Raw genomic sequence first — 17,401 nt, forward strand, 5'->3', positions numbered from 1 at the left:
GGGGAATCACTATCCCTGAACTCAAGCAGTATTACAGAGCAATAGTGATAAAAACTGCATGGTATTGGTACAGAGACAGACAGATAGACCAATGGAATAGAATTGAAGACCCAGAAATGAACCCACACACCTATCGTCACTTTATTTTTGACAAAGGAGCCAAAACCATCCAATGGAAAAAAGATAGCATTTTCAGCAAATGGTGCTGGTTCAACTGGAGGGCAACATGTAGAAGAATGCAGATCGATCCATGCTTATCACCCTGTACAAAGCTTAAGTCCAAGTGGATCAAGGACCTCCACATCAAACCAGACACACTCAAACTAATAGAAGAAAAACTAGGGAAGCATCTGGAACACATGGGCACTGGAAAAAAATTCTTGAACAAAACACCAATGGCTTATGCTCTAAGATCAAGAATCGACAAATGGGATCTCATAAAACTGCAAAGCTTCTGTAAGGCAAAGGACACTGTGGTTAGGACAAAACGGCAACCAACAGATTGGGAAAAGATCTTTACCAATCCTACAACAGATAGAGGCCTTATATCCAAAATATACAAAGAACTCAAGAAGTTAGACCGCAGGGAAACAAATAACCCTATTAAAAAATGGGGTTCAGAGCTAAACAAAGAATTCACAGCTGAGGAATGCCGAATGGCTGAGAAACACCTAAAGAAATGTTCAACATCTTTAGTCATAAGGGAAATGCAAATCAAAACAACCCTGAGATTTCACCTCACACCAGTGCGATTGGCTAAGATCAAAAACTCAGGTGACAGCAGATGCTGGCGAGGATGTGGAGAAAGAGGAACACTCCTCCATTGTTGGTGGGATTGCAGACTGGTAAAACCATTCTGGAAATCAGACTGGAGGTTCCTCAGAAAATTGGACATTGAACTGCCTGAGGATCCAGCTATACCTCTCTTGGGCATTTACCCAAAAGATGCCTCAACATATAAAAGAGACACGTGCTCCACTATGTTCATCGCAGCCTTATTTATAATAGCCAGAAACTGGAAAGAACCCAGATGCCCTTCAACAGAGGAATGGATACAGAAAATGTGGTACATCTACACAATGGAATATTACTCAGCTATCAAAAACAACGAGTTTATGAAATTCGTAGGCAAATGGTTGGAACTGGAAAATATCATCCTGAGTGAGCTAACCCAATCACAGAAAGACATACATGGTATGCACTCATTGATAAGTGGCTATTAGCCCAAATGCTTGAATTACCCTAGATCCCTAGAACAAACGAAACTCAAGACGGATGATCAAAATGTGAATGCTTCACTCCTTCTTTAAATGAGGAAAAAGAATACCCTTGGCAGGGAAGGGAGAGGCAAAGATTAAAACAGAGACTGAAGGAACACCCATTCAGAGCCTGCCCCACATGTGGCCCATACACATACAGCCACCCAATTAGACAAGATGGATGAAGCAAAGAAGTGCAGACCGACAGGAGCCGGATGTAGATCGCTCCTGAGAGACACAGCCAGAATACAGCAAATACAGAGGCGAATGCCAGCAGCAAACCACTGAACTGAGAATAGGTCCCCTATTGAAGGAATCAGAGAAAGAACTGAAAGAGCTTGAAGGGGCTCGAGACCCCAAAAGTACAACAATGCCAAGCAACCAGAGCTTCCAGGGACTAAGCCACTACCTAAAGACTATACATGGACTGACCCTGGACTCTGACCCCATAGGTAGCAATGAATATCCTAGTGAGAGCACCAGTGGTAGGGGAAGCCCTGGGTCCTGCTAAGACTGAACCCCCAGTGAACTAGTCTATGGGGGGAGGGCGGCAATGGGGGGAGGGTTGGGAGGGGAACACCCATAAGGAAGGGGAGGGGGGAGGGGGATGTTTGCCCGGAAACCGGGAAAGGGAATAACACTCGAAATGTATATAAGAAATACTCAAGTTAATAAAAAAAAAAAGTTTATCGAGTCCCATGGAGGAGATAGAGGGAGCCAATGTTCCAGCGGAGTAAAATAAATATTCATTTCTTAGCCATGCTTCTTGGTAGAAGCCAGATGTATTTGAAATGGGAGTGGGAACTGCCTCTGCAGGTCAGAACAGGGCTCCTGTGACCACAGTAGACACTGAGCTATGGGGTGGATGCCACCCAAACAAGGATAATTACCTCAACAAGAATACCACTTGGCTGGCTGCTTTTGCAGTAGGCTTAGGGGCAACACTTTCTGATGCCTGTCCTTCCTGATGTCCTCTGTTGGCTCCCTGACAGCTAAATAGGAACATAGCAAGTGCTCTATGCAGCAGTAGGCATTCTTCTTCATCCCAAAGGCATGTAGCTTTTCTCAGGGTATTTCATCACAACAAAAGTACAACTGGAACAAGGTGCTGCTGGGAGGGTAAAGTCGAGTGGTAAGGGGCATGCACAGTCCTTACACAGAGGATGGAGGCACTGGTGTCAAGACAAGACATCATCACTGGAAAAGAACCAGCTATGTCACAGATAGCTACACAGAGCCTCCAGGAGACATGTTGTGCTAGGCTCTGGCGTGGGAGTTGTTAGAATTAAGGGCAGGCCTCACAGGTCTGAGTTCCCTGCCCTGTGGTTCTTATTTATAGTTAGTTGCTGGGTAACAAGCTGTAAGACACTGAAAGGCAAAACTCCAAGCAGGCTGACTGGTGTTACTATCTCCAGAAGAATGCTTACTTTAAAGGGATTAAGTTCACTACAGTAGCATCTATCCATCTACTCTCTCTCTCTCTCTCTCTCTCTCTCTCTGTATCTCTCTGTCTCTCTGTCTCTCTCTGTCTCTCTCTCTGTGTCTCTCTCTGTATCTCTCTGTCCGTCTCTCTGTCTCTCTCTCTCTCTGTCCCTCTCTCTCCCTCTCCCCATCCCTGTCCTTCCACTCTTCCACCTCCCCCTCTTTCTCTGTGTGCTTGTTTCCTTTTCTTTCTTTCTTTCTTTCTTTCTTTCTTTCTTTCTCTTTCTTTCTTTCTTTCTTTCTTTCTTTCAGAAAGCTCAAGGGAGTCTATGAGAGTGATGAGACTACTAGCAGTTTGGGTTGGAGAGACTGAAGTGGACATCTCCTGTAGGCAGGCTGGATTTCCAGTAGGGAAGGGGACAGTAACCAATCCATAAAAGCTTCAACCCCAAATTTGTCCCAAGTGCAAGAAGTTCAGGGATAAAGATGGAGCAGAGATTGAGGGAAAGTCCAAGCAGTGACGTTGAGATGCACCCCATGGGAGAGAGCACTATTAAAGATAGTCTAGGAATTGCAGACTGTACCTGATGTAAGTGTCTTCTGCCAGGCTTCCTCCAGCACCTGATGGTAACAGATGTAGAGACCTAGAGTTAAACCTTAGGGGGAGCTTGAGGAGTCTTGTGGACAAGGAAGTAGAATTGAGAAAGTCAGAGGGACAAGGACACCACAAGAACAACCACAGAGTCAACCAACTTGGGCGCATGAGGGCTCACAGAGATTGAACCACCAACCAAAGAGCATGCAGGGGCTAAACCTAGGCCTCCTACATATTTGTGGCAGATGTGCACCTCCTCTTCAGGTAGGTTTCTCAACAATTAGAGCAGAGGCTCTCTTGCAATGTTGCCTGCCTTTGATCCCTTTCCCCTAGATGGGCAGCATTTTCTGACCTCAGTGGGTGCGGATATGCTTATTCCTGGTAGGACTAGATGCCCCAGGGCAGGGTGATACCCAAGAAGCTGGGTTCTCCTTTTCTGAGAAAAGAAGGGACTTATGGAAAGAGAGGCATGTGACTTGGGTCTAGGAGGAGAGGAGAGAGGGAGGGCCTATGATTTGGATGTAAAGTGAATAAACAAATAAATAAACTTAAAAAACATAAGGGAGACGCTTACCTTAGAAACAATGGCCAAGGTGACTGATGGCCTTAACACTTTCCCTCACACAGGTGTTCTCACACCAACAACTACTACACGTACAAGGCACAGACACTCACATACACACTTGCACACACACACACACACACACACATGTACTCACAGTCACCCACAGGAATACCTACACAAACACACATACACACACGCATACACACACAAACAGGTACTCACACATTCAAGTAAAGGTAAAAGAAAACACACACACATATACACACATGAGTGCCCCCCCACATACACAAGCCACCCTCCTCCCAAACACACACCGATCTAAACACACATACAGAAGCTCACACACAAACCAATCAAAAGCAAAATCCATACACTGCTCGCTAGATACAACAAAATCACCGAGGTCTCCACTCTACCACTCTTCTCAACTCAAAGATCCAGGCCTAGCCGCAGTTTAACATCCGTTGACTGGACTGCCTCACAGTCACTCCTCATGAGTTAATAGCAGGACCTATCCTGACACAGCTCAGGTGGGCTATAAAGACTGCCATTAGGCTTTTAGAAATCAAAGCATGTAGAATATGATGCTGTCCTTAGATTTGAGCTTCTACACTTCCTACACTTTCCCCATTCAGGTACATTAGAGCTTGGTCCCTTCCAAGGCACTTTTAATTTGATGGTTTGAGGCACGAAGTTATTCTTCCTGGGGCCTTGGAATGCCACAGGGCCAATTTTCCTATGTGAAGAAGATGCAGAAAAACCTACGAGGTCATCTTTCACAAACAGCTCTTTTATTCTCAGAGTCGGATAAACACATTGAGAAGACGTATATCCTCCACTAAGAGTGAGGCGAGAACTTGTGCCAAGAGGAGGTGTGTGATGTGACCCTGGTCGGCAAAAGGGCTCTGGTCTTTACCAGCTTTGGACTGGTTTTCAACCTCCACCAGGAAGAGTGATGCCTTTGAGGTGCTCTCTTGCCACCTGGCATCTCTTCATTTGCTTTCATCCTTCCACAGCTGACCTGGAAGGTGACAGCTCTCACAGCGCTCCCTTCTGCAGGTCCGTGTCCACACGTGGGTCCTCTTCAACACTGGGACTGCAGAGATGCAGCATCTGGCATCCTCTAGTGATCTTCTAAAAGGCAATGACACATGTGAGAGGGACTCTGGGACCTCTGCTGGACAGGGCATCTCTCCAGCTGTGGTCACCCTGTTCCAAACTGCTCTCCAAGCTTCTCGGAACCTCTTCCCCTCATCTCCTAGCCCCCACCCCATACCACCCTCTCCTCCCTCAGCATCTCCTTCTCTTCCTTCTCCAACTTCATCCTCCTACATTGGTTAGTATCCTGCTGTCTCTTTCTAGTTGAATGTATTTTAGTATTCCCATGAGCAGGATGAACATGGGAGTTACAGTCGGCAATGACAGATGTGCTGGTAGCTTAGACTTAACCATCGTCCCACGGTGTTTTAGACCTAGCTTCTCCGTGCATCGTCCCATAGACATACACACTATGATAACCTGCCAGTTGACTCAGACACGAGCAAAATAGATACAAATTCAGCAATGTACCTGGGCAGTGTTGGATGCTTGCTCTCTGGATTCCTTCCATGTTCTTCATTTCTGGGGAACAACTCTGTTGTGCCCCAGGGGAGGTTTTTTTCTGGACGGAATGCAGCAACACAGGTTCATCAGGCCATTTCGGATGTTCTTGAGCCACCCCCTAAATCTTTTGGGCCAGGGCCTGCTTGCGACAGGCTTAACCTCTGCTGAGTCACTGGATTTGTCTTCTGTGCTTTCAGTGTTGATGGTCTTCTTGCCTCTGCTGTGCACTGAAGAAAAGCAGGGGTCACTAATAGAAATTCTGTGGGTTAGCTCCACTGTGGGTGCTATCTGACGTGGCCTGCAGAGAAGACCGCCAGGCCAACTGGCCCTCTTGACTAATCCATGACTAGGAGTCTGGCCGAGGTCAGAACCTTGACTATCGGAGGATGACCCGAGCCATCTAGGCTCGCTTCCTCGACTTCTGAGCCCTCGCACTGAAGTAGCAGGGTAATCAAGGGTCGGGAATGGGGTCATGCATGGATGAGGCCGGGTTGGGTTGTCACACTCCTGAAGAGACTGCTTTTCCAATAGGTAATAACAAGCCATACTTTGGTTGAATTTCTTCTGATCGAGGGAGTCTTTAACCTCTTGGGCTTCAAATCCAATGTCCTGCATTGCTCTAAGAATGGCTGGGTCTGGCCTGAGGGGGATGAGTTCCTTACAAGGTTGTGGGAACCCCTCTGAGTCTATCTTAAGCCAGGGATGAGTCAAAAGATCAGGAATTGTGGGCCTCTGCTGGGAGTTCACTTTCAATAAAAGACTCAGCAGGTCTTGTAGCTCTTCTGACAGGCCAGGTGGGACAACGTACGTCCCTAACACAATTTGCCTTCGGAGTAGCGGTATGCTGGCAGCCTCAAATGGGACCTTTCCAACTGTCATATAATAAAGAATTACTCCTAGGGCCCACACGTCGACCTTGGGGCCCTCATAAAATTTCCCGAGTAACAGCTCAGGAGCAGAAAATGCATAAGTCCCATAGGGCGTTCTCAACTTTTGCCCAGGCCGCACTTGAGTGGCAGAACCAAAATCAATGATTTTAATTCTTCCCTTGGTATCGACTAACAGATTATCGGGTTTAAGGTCCCGGTGTATAATGCCTTCTTCATGGCAGTATCCCACAGCACTTAATAATTGTCTGAATATGCCCCGTGCTTCATCCTCCTGCAGATGGCCAGCCTCTTTGATGTGAGAATAAAGCTGGTTCCCCTTGGCCAACTCCATGATGAGGTATGTTATCTTTTCAGTGTCAATGACTTGTATGAGAGATACAATATTTGGGTGGTTGATCCTCATCATGATTTCTACCTCAGATGTGACCTGCTGGCACCACTGTTGTCTCTTGAGGAGCATTTTGACAGCCACGGGGGTACCTGTGAGGCGGTGCACGGCCAACTTCACGGCCGCGTGGAAACCATGGCCGATGGTATTCAAAACCAAATATTGAGAGCAGAAACTCTCTGTGCAAGAGCTGCCCTGAGATCGGAGCCTTTCTGACGCCCGTTTGCTCCCGAAGCTCATTGGAGGTAACAGAGTATAAATGCTACCTAAGAGGAAGGAAAAAGAAATAAAGGGAAGAAAGAAAGCTAAGATGGAAAGTAAAATAGTGAAAAATAAGAAAAACAGAAAACTAAAACCAACCAAAACAACAACAGAAACCCTCAAAAGTAAAACAACGCACAAAGCCAAGGAAATCCTAAGTAAAAAACTACATACTAGTCACTAGGAGGGAGGAGCACAGCTCAGCCACACTAAGATCAACATCACTGATTGTGTAAGAAAAAGAATGTACAATGAAATGAACGATCAAAGAAATTAAAACTATTAACAGTTAGAAAACCCAAGCTACAGAAAATGAAATGAAACAAAATCAACTTCCAAACAAGCAAAACTACATAAAAGCTAAAAACCTAGAGATTAAAACAAAATAGAACGCACTCATCAAAACTCCTAGAATATAGAAAGTATTAAAGAGACAACTCTAAGGAAACGTCCCAGTGAACAATTGGGATTAATTGAGATAGGGGTCTTCAAAGGGTTTTTCTCACAAGTCATGCATGGCTAAGGAATGTATGGCTAAGAAATATATATGTATATGTTCACCATCTTGGGCCATTAGGGAGATGAAAACTAAAACTAGTTTGAGACTTCATCTTATTCTAATCAGAATGGCAAAGGCAACAATGCTGGGGTGGATGTGGGGGATGGAGACCCTCATGCACAGTGTCCGTGGGAGGATATAAACTGAGGTGGCCACTGTAGAGTGTGGGGGTTCCTCAGAAAACTAGAAATAGGTGTGCCACCTGATACAGCTACGCCATTCCTGGGATATACTCAAGGAACAATATTTCCTGCTGCAAAGACACTTGTTCATCCATGTTCACTACTGTTTCATTTGTTCACGGTGCAGAGAATGTAGACAGCCTAGGTATCCGTCCAGCTGATGAATGACTAATGCGAGTGTGGTACCTACACACAGTGGAATGTCATTCAGATGTAAAAGAAACTGAAATTATCAAGTTTCCAACTAAATGCTTGGAGCTAGACAAGGTTACACTAAGTGAGCTCACCCAGACTCAAGATAACAAACACAGCATGTTCTTACTCATATGCACATCCTTGCAAGAAGTCTTCAGATTTAATAGTACAACTCTCATATCTCAGAGAAATTTCTTGGTGCAATTGCACAGAAACTCATAGCTGCTAAAAGACTGGAGAATACCTGTTGACAAAGTGCTCAGGCAAAACAGGTGTGGGGGTGTGTCCACATTCCCTCCCTCCCTCCCTCCATGGCTCAGGGACTATAATGGAAAACAAGGGCAGAGACATTGTAAGATTCTGGGGTTGGGAAGAGACGTATCAAAATATCTTCTCAACACAAGACCACCTCATTCATAAACTCCCAACAGCTGTGACTGCCTGCATCAGATCTCCACAAAATCAAGCAGTCCTGCATGACTAACCCAGAGTGGGAACATTGACAGTTGATGACACATAGGGAAGAGAGTCATTCCCCACAGTCAGGAACTCAGGACACCAGGTTATTAAAAAAACCATGAATTTGTGGGTTGTGGCAGGTGACTGTGAAGATGGATGTGGGAGGAGTTGGTGAAGGATGCAGGGAGTGAAGAGGATCCAAATACATTCAATGGAAGATGAAATTCTCCAAGAATTTATATAACATTTACAAACCACAAATAATCACAAACTCAAATCCCCAGTTAGAGTAAAAACAGCAATAACCAAAACTCCCATGCATAAAGAGTCCTATGAGAGGTACCCAAATCCCATGGGGGAGACAGCTGGACTCTCAGAAGTGAGGAGAATTCTGAGAGATTGGGGGAGGCCACCAATTCTCCTCACGTTCCTGGCAGAAGAGGAACCTGCCTAGAGCCCCGTGCACCCAGGATCCTAGGAGCAGTCAGGCAGTCTCTCCCTGTGCAAGAATTGAAAGCCATTCACAAGGGGCGAAGACACACTAGAGAGCAGTTCTAAGACCATCAGTTCTGCTCCAAGGGTCCTGCCTGAAGCCCTCAGGACACACCAACCCAGGAGCAGTCTGGGATAGAACCCTTTCAGTTCCTGCCTCCAACCAGAGCTGAGCCAGTCCCAAAGCTCTCTGTACCCAGAAATGACCGTGTGAAAGCCGTCTCCAGGATTGCTGATACACAGGCTTACAGGAGGGTCAAGCCACTGTTATCGTCAGCAAGACCAGATAACACCAGAGACAACCAGATGGCAATTGAAAATTGCAGCAACCTAAGGATAATAGGGATGGAAGAGAGAAAGATTCCCAACTTAAAGGGCCAGTAAATATCTTCAAAAAATTATTGAAGGTAACATCCCTAACCTAAAATAAAAGATGCCCATAAACATCCAGGAAGCCTAGAGAACTCCAAATAGATTGGACCACAAAAGAAACACCAAATGCACAAAACAAAGACAGAATATTAAAAGCAGTAAGGGTAAAAGGTCACGTAACATATAAAGGCAGACCTATCAGAATTGCCGCAGACTCCTCACCAGAGACCTTGAAAGCCAGAAGATCCTGGGCAGATGTCAAACAGACCCTAAGAGAACACAAATGCCAGACCAGGTTACTGTATCCAGCAAAATTCTCAACCAGCATAGCTGGAGAAAAGAAGATATTACATGGCAAAACCAAATTTACACAATATCTTTCCACAAATCCATCCCTAAAAAGGATAACAGATGGAAAACTCCAACACAAGGAGCGAAACGACCCCTTAGAAAAAGGAAGAACGTAATCCCCTTGCAACACACACAAAAGAGAGCCACACAAACATAATTCCACCTCTAGCAACGAAAAACAACAGGGGACAGCAATCACTATTCCTTAATATCTCGTACTAGCAATGGACTCAATTCCCCAATAAAAAGACATAGTCCAACAGTCTGGACATGTAAAAGACGACCCAGAATTTTGCTGCATAGAGGAAACATACCTCAGTGTCAAAGACAGCCTCTACCTCAGAGTAAAAGTCTGGAAAACAATTTTCCAAGCACATGGTCCCAAGGAACAAGCTGGAGTCGCCATTCTAACGTCTAACAAAATTGACTTTCAACCAAAAGTTATCAAAAAACTTTCATATTCATCAATGGAAAAATCCACCAAGATGAACTCTCAATCCTGAATATCTCTGCTTCAAATGCAAGGGCACCTATATTCATAAAAGTATACTTAGTCAAGCTCAAAGCACACATTGCACCTCACACAATAATCATGGGAGACTTCAACACCCCACTCTCATCAATGGACAGATCATGGAAACAGAAACTAAACAGAGACATAGCTAATCTGACAGAAGTTTAGGAACCAAATGGATTTAACAGATATTTATAGAATATTTCATCGTAAAACAAAAGAATATACCTTCTTCTCAGTACCTCAAGATACCTTCCCCCAAACTGACCATATAATTAGTCACAAAACAGGTCTCAACAGATACAAGATTGAAACCAACATTAGCACAAAATTCTCCAAATTGTAAACATAAGAAAAACAAAAGAGAATTAAAAAATAACAACCTCAACAACTCTGAAAGCCAAAAACAATCCAAGCAAAGAAAACCAAAAAATAAAATCAGAAGCATAAAAGGTTAAAACTCAGATAATCCCTGGGTCGTGATGGTCCATACCTTTCCTCCCAGCACTCAGGAGGCAGAGGCAGGAAGATCTCTGAGTTTGAGGCCTGCCTGGTCTATAGAGAAAGTTCCAGGGTACTCAGGGCTAAGCAGAAAAACCTATCCTTAGGAAAATAAACAAAGAAAAAACCCAAACCCAAACCCAAACCCAAACCCAAACCCAAACTCAAACCCAAACCCAAACCCAAACCCAAACCCAAACCCAAACACCCTCCAATATCCCCAGGCTAGGGAGATAGTTCAGTAGTTAATTAGCAAAACTCAAGGGAAAATGTTCTGATCTTTAAAACCCATATAAAAGCTGTCAACCGTATAATTTTAATTTTGGATTATGAAGTAGATCAAAGATCTCAACATAAAATCAGACACACTAAATGTAATACAAACAGTGTTGAACTCATTGGTTCAGGAGACAACTTCCTGAACACAACACCAATGGCTCAGATACTAAGATCAACAATGGGACCTCATGAAACTGAAATCTGAAGTGCAGAGGACACTGTCTTTAGGACAAAACAACAGCCTAAAGAGTGTGGAAAGATCTGCATGATCCTACATCTGACAGAGGGCTAATATCCAAAATACATAAAGGAGCCAAGAAGCTAGACATTGTGAATGCAAACAACCCAATTGAAAAGGGGCACAGAGCCAGAGAATTCTCAAGTGAGGAATCTCTAAAGGCTGAGAAGCACTTAAAGAAAAGTTCAACGTACTTAGTCATCAACGAAATACAAATCAAAATGACTCTGAAATTCCATTTTACACCCATCAGAATGTGTAAGATCTAAAACTCAAGTGACATCACATGCTGTTGAGGATATGGAGCAAGAAGAACACTCTTCCATTGTTGCTGGGAGTACCAACGTGCACAACCACTCTGGAAATCAATTTGGCCGTTTCTTAGAAAATCGGGAATAGTTCTAACTCAAGACCCACCTATACCACTCCCAGGCATATATCCAAAAGATGTTTCACCATACCACAGGCAACTTCCTCAACTGTATTAATAACAGCCTTATTCATAACAGCCAGAAACGTGAAACAACCCAGATGTCCCTCAATGAAGAATGGATAAGAAAATGTGGTTCATTTACACAATGGAATATTACTCAGCTATTAAAAGGAGGACACCGTGAAACTTGAACGCCAATGATTAGAAACTGAACATGTCATCCGGAGTGACGTAACCCAGACCCAGAAGGACAAACCTAGTATGTATACACTTATAAATGGATATTAGCTACAAAGTGCAGGATAACCATGCTATAATCAACAGACCCCAAAAAAGCTAAATAAGGATGACTCAAGGCAGGATGCTTGAATCTCATTCAAAAGGGAAATTCAAAAAGTTGAGTGGAGGGAGGCAACTGATGGGGAGAGGATTGGGGACAAGAACAGGGCAGGGCACAGAGGGAGGGGAAAGGAGAAGGCTGGGTTTGGGCAATGCATCTCTGGCATGAAGGAGACTGGGGGTGGGAGGCTCCAGGGAGTCTCTTAGAGTGATGCTAGCTGAGCCTACTAGCAGCTGGGGTTGGAGAGACTGACATACCCATGTCCTGTAGGTAGAAAGGATTTTCACTAGGGGAAGGGGGACACTAACCAACCCACAAAACCTTCAACCCAACATTTGTCTTACTTACAAGATGTTCAGGGATAAAGGTAGAGCAGAGATTGAAGGAAAGTCCAACTAATGACCGGCTGAACTTGAGACCCAGCACATGGGACAGAGCATTGTTAATTATATTCTATGACTTGCAGACATGACTTAATGTAAGTGTCTTCTTCTGACAATTGGAGCAGAGGCTATCTCTTACTCTGTTGCCTGACTTTGGATCCCTTTCCCCTACATGGGCTGGTTTTTCTAGCCTTAGTGGGTGAGGATAAACTTAGTCCTGCTATTTCAGGGCAGAGTGATACCCAAGGGGTTGGCTACTTCTTCTCTAAGAAGGGAAGGGAATTATAGGAAGAGGGGCAGTGAGGTGGCACTAGGAGGAGAGGAGAGAGGGAGGGGCTGTGATTGGGATGTAAAGTGAATAAACAAATAAACTTAAACCAAAATATGGTAGATGCTTACCTTAGGAACAATGGCCAAGCTGACTGCCAGCCTCAATACTTTTCCTCACACAGGTGTTCTCACACTTACAACTAGTGCACGTACGTCACAACAGACACTCACACACAAGTTGGGCACACACACACCCACACACACAGATGCACTCACAGTCACCCCCAAGTATACCAACACACACACACACACACACACACACACACACACACACACACACACAAAGGTACTCACACACTCAAGTAAACTTAAAACACAACATACATGCACACGCAAACACGCAAACACACACACACACAACACACACACACAAAAGCGACCCTCCACACAAACACTGACCTAGACACACATACACAAGCTACTCACAAATCAATCAAATGCAAAATCCACACACTGCTCACTAGATCCACCAAAATCACCAAAGTCTCCACTCCACCACTCCTCTAAACACACTCAAGGAAATCCAGGCCTGGCTACAGCTTAACATCTGTTGGCTGGACCGCCTCACAATCACTCCTCATGAGGTCACAATAGGACCTGTCCTTGCATGGTTGGGAAGGACTCCAAGGCTCTGGCTTAGGTTGGCTATGGGGAGCCTTTAGGCTTTTATAAATCAAAGCCTGCAGGATGGTTTGCTGTCCTTAGTTCTCTGAACTTTTGCTGTGCCTCCTCCTTTAAATTCCTTATGTCTACCTTCCATGGGTCCCTTTTGCATTCCAACTGAAGGGTTTAAGAAGATGCTACAGATATATATATATATATATATATATATATATATATATATATATATATATATATATATATATATATGTGTGTGTGTGTGTGTGTGTGTGTGTGTGTGTAATCTTCTCTTTAAGACCTAGGTGGCTGCTGCCTTTCTGACATTACTGTAGCCACTTTGTTTTAATACCAGTCACCAACTATCTTACATTATTACAGAAGACCTTTCTCATGCCCAGCTAATCATTAACTACATATCGCACTAAGTTGTGTGGTCTGTTGTTCCTGGAAATTACCCTAACCTGTGCCCTCCTTTAGGGCCAATCATAGTTAAGTTCAGTTAGAATTGCTTTGTATGCTAGTAACAATAACCTTGGACCCGAACCAACTACCCAACTGCCTGGGAAGACTTTCGGCACCTGTGTATGAGCTCTTAGTTGCTAAGAGCTTCTGTGGTTTTGCCTTTCATACTGCAGTCCTTGGAAATAGGGTTGCAGTCTCTACTCCCCTGTGTGACATGTGTCCCTAACCAATCAGTCCCAGGATATATGTTCCATAAACTGTCCCTGCTTGACTGAAATGGCTGTCTGGTTTGTGGGGTGATTCCTGCACCCCAACACTGCTCATGAGACATAATAAAGAAGCTTATTACCACCTGTAGGGTGACAGGAAGATGCCTTCCTCACAGCTTCCAAGGCTTTTGATTCTCATCTGCCCTGCAAAGTGTGAAGACCTGATTTTGAACCCATGCCAAAGTTGAGTCCACACATGTAATACCAGAGCTTTTAGGAAGCAGGAAAAGCAGGAGAGACAGAAATTTGCCTGGGAGCTTGTCGTTCAGGCAGCCTGCCATGTGCAACATCAAACCACACACCTAGTTCCAAACAAGGTAAGATAAGGTCTGACAAAAATTTCCTCTAACCTCCACACACATGGTGGGACACATCCATAACAGTGTACATACAAGATTGCTTCATTCTTTTCTCTTCTCTTCTCTTCTCTTCTCTCTCTCTCTCTCTCTCTCTCTCTCTCTCTCTCTCTCTCTCTCACACACACACACACACACACACACATACACACACACAAGCACACACATACCACACCACACACATTCCCACCCTTTATTACAAACACACAAACTTACACTCACACGGACACACAGAATGGGTGAGTATACACAACACTATACAAAAACAACAACACAAACACTCTTTAGGAACTATAATTTTCTAGTAAAATTTTCCTTCAAAATTGAGGAAGAAAACTAAGAAACTCCCACAGATGAAGACCGATTTAAAGGATTTCAGAATCTCAAGAAGAAATAAAGAACAGGTGATCCCCGGACAATCCCCAAAGGCAAGGTGAACTTCTGCTTCCTCCAAGATGTGAGAGATGCCATGTTACATGACCCCAAACAGCAGTGCCACCGAGGCTCATGTACACAGACATCTCCTTCATTGACATCAGAAACTGAAGAAGTTGTTCAGGGCTGTCAAAATAGCAGTAATACAGTTCACATAGGACTGGTAGTATTTTAGCATTTTCAGTATGATCTCCATGGTAACAAAGAAAAAAAAGAACCAAACCCCAGATCAACAGAAAGGAAGAGAAAGTCAAGCATTTCTTTACAAAAAAACCCAACACAGCAGAAAAGGCAATAATCAGGGAAGAGAGACAAAGCTGTAAGGCTAATGAAGAATACAGGAATGCTTTTTGGTGGCTAGTGCATGTTCTCTCTCTCTCTCTCTCTCTCTCTCTCTCTCTGTCTCTCTCTCTCTCTCTCTCTCTCGCTTGCTCTTGCTCTCACTCTTGCTCTCTCTCTTGTTCTGTCTTTCCCTCCATCCATCCCTCTCTCTCTCTCTCGCCATCCTTCCATCCCTCCCCTCCCCCTCTTTACACACAGAGGTTGGCAGGATTTTATAGAAAACCAAGTCCATCCTGAGTGTAGGGCTTACTTTAAGACACTAAGGTCCAATAGTGGAACAGGTGTGTATGAGGACAAGGAGCTCTGTGCTCCCTCAGACCAGAAGGAACAGAGTTCTGTGCTGACACAGTTAAAATAAACTCTCAATCACAATCTGTGACAGCCAGGTCACAGGACCCAGGCTGCTGTGTTATTTGTGAGCACCCAGTGCAGCCAGAAGTTAACTATTGAGCACTGACTGGCCCAAATCCCAAAAGGGTCTCTGTTTTTCAGAGTGCTGGGGGAAGTGCAGTGTGTAGCACTTTCCTTCTGAAGACTCTTCTGGGGTTTTCAATCCCCTGTAGAGGACCCTCATGGCTGCAGACACTAAGCCTTGGAGGAAAGATCCTCATCTGTAGTGTTCATTGAAAGGCCTGAGAGCAGAAAAGGAAAGAAACAGCAAAATGTGCCCCTTCTGCTCACTGTGGTTCAGTTTCTGCCTTTGCAGCTGAGCTCAGGTGCCCTGGAGTCCTCCCTAGCCTGAGTCAGTGATCTCAAGTTCAAGTCCCAGCCTCCCAGTTTGTAGTATCAAACCCAGCACAGTGTCAAGCCATGGGAGATGTGGACACTATCTAGGCCTTGCTGTTTGCATCTGAGTGGTGCTGTTGAGCACCAGAAGAAGCAAGGGCAACAAGGTCATGTAGAGTACTGACAGGCACTGGGCTACTAGTGACTATGAAGTCACCCTTCACCCCCACCAAGGTGTTCAGGGACATGCAGCCTTGAGCTAACCTTCCTCCAAAACTCGATTTTATGATCCCTCTAGCTCTATATTTTGGTTCTGCAACACCTCCTAGCCTCTCCTCAGACAGTTGTATCTCTGAAAGAGAAGGTAAATTGCCCTTCACCAACCCCTCCTTTGAAAGATGTCCTTTCTAATACACAGTGGCACCGCAGAGACTGGAACAGAAAGAGACCGCCCTTCACGGTGGCATGGTCAGAGCAACAGGGTTTGCTGGTTCCCTGAGCAGCAGCCCTGAGTCCGTGTGAGCACTGGATCCTGGAGACCTGCATTCAGAAGGAAGATGGAACAGAACGAGTTAGACTCTTTGGCATGCTCTCCATCATGTCCTTAATTCACCCAGTGCCACAGGACAATCAGAGACACATTACTGACTTGTATTAGACCTTTATATGTTGTTTCCAGTTAGAAAGGAGACATTTGTGTTGTCTCAAGCATTCTGCAAGCACTGGTTGACTTAATGTACCATTGGTCAGGAAGGTGGTGTGGTGCACAGCCAAAAGCCTAAGTACCCAGTCCCCAAGCCTGCAGTATCCTATGGAACTGGGAATGTCCCCATTCTGCTGTGCTGGCACAGGCCACTTACAGGTCTAGAAGGGCAGAAAAACATCCACTAGGTTCACAACATAGAGGGTAGGTGCTCAAGTCTCCACTCTACCCCACACCTCCTGATTCCTTGTCCACAGCATGGACTGAAAACAAGAAACACCCTAAGTTGCTAACATGGCATCCAGAGGGTTCTTCCCACGGATACGACATCTACTGGCCTCGTGCTTACTATCGTGCCTATTGGAGTGGACAAGCCAGAGTGCCTTACAGCATTTACATCTGCATACCATGCTCTGCCTTTCCATACTCCAGGGCCTGTGCCTCTTCTGAGTCCTCAGTTCACTTCCCTGAGATGTGGCCTTGGTGTTCCTTCTACACAGGCACTGGCCCAGTTGTGAAAGTAGCTAAAAGACCAGACCGCAGTTGACTGTAACACAGAGGGTAGTCATGCCCAAGCCTATCATACCCTGACTGCACAAGCCTCCTTTAAAATCTCTTCACTCATTTTGGTGTTCCTATATACATGTGTGCATGGCAGGCATGTGTCTAGAGTGAGGTGTGCATGCATGTGTGCATATAAGTACAAATGGCACGTGTGATGTGCACAGTGTATATATGTCTGTGATATATGTAATGTGCATGCACATCTGACACGTGATGTGTATGATGTGTGGGTTTAGGAATATGGAAGATATATATATATATATATACATATATATATATATATATTTGTATAGTGTGTGTGTGTGTGCATGCG

At 44.7% G+C, this 17,401-nt stretch overlaps 1 protein-coding gene across 2 annotated transcripts; it reads right to left on the reverse strand.

The window, feature by feature from the left end:
• Positions 1 to 3,620: 3,620 nt before the first annotated feature.
• LOC120093090 (sperm motility kinase 3A-like) lies at positions 3,621 to 13,270 on the reverse strand. Of its 2 annotated transcripts, XM_063280818.1 has the most exons (3): positions 12,680 to 13,270; positions 5,411 to 6,987; positions 3,621 to 4,975 (listed from the first exon to the last, which is right to left on the reverse strand). In XM_063280818.1, exon 2 carries the CDS (start codon positions 6,959 to 6,961, stop codon positions 5,456 to 5,458), a length of 1,506 nt encoding a protein of 501 aa, XP_063136888.1. In that variant the 5' UTR covers positions 6,962 to 6,987; positions 12,680 to 13,270; the 3' UTR covers positions 3,621 to 4,975; positions 5,411 to 5,455. The 2 variants fall into 2 exon arrangements, with proteins under 2 accessions (XP_063136888.1, XP_038957448.2); XM_039101520.2 differs by lacking the exon at positions 12,680 to 13,270 and having other exon boundaries at positions 4,647 to 4,975; positions 5,411 to 7,860.
• Between the last annotated feature and the right edge of the window lie 4,131 nt (positions 13,271 to 17,401).

This window comes from Rattus norvegicus, chromosome 1 (genome assembly GCF_036323735.1).
Source record: "Rattus norvegicus strain BN/NHsdMcwi chromosome 1, GRCr8, whole genome shotgun sequence".
Taxonomy (NCBI): domain Eukaryota; kingdom Metazoa; phylum Chordata; class Mammalia; order Rodentia; family Muridae; genus Rattus; species Rattus norvegicus.

Coding starts and splice junctions, on each gene's coding strand:
- LOC120093090 (XM_063280818.1), bottom strand. CDS start 6,961: ATGAGCTTCGGGAGCAAACGGGCGTCAGAAAGGCTCCGATCTCAGGGC.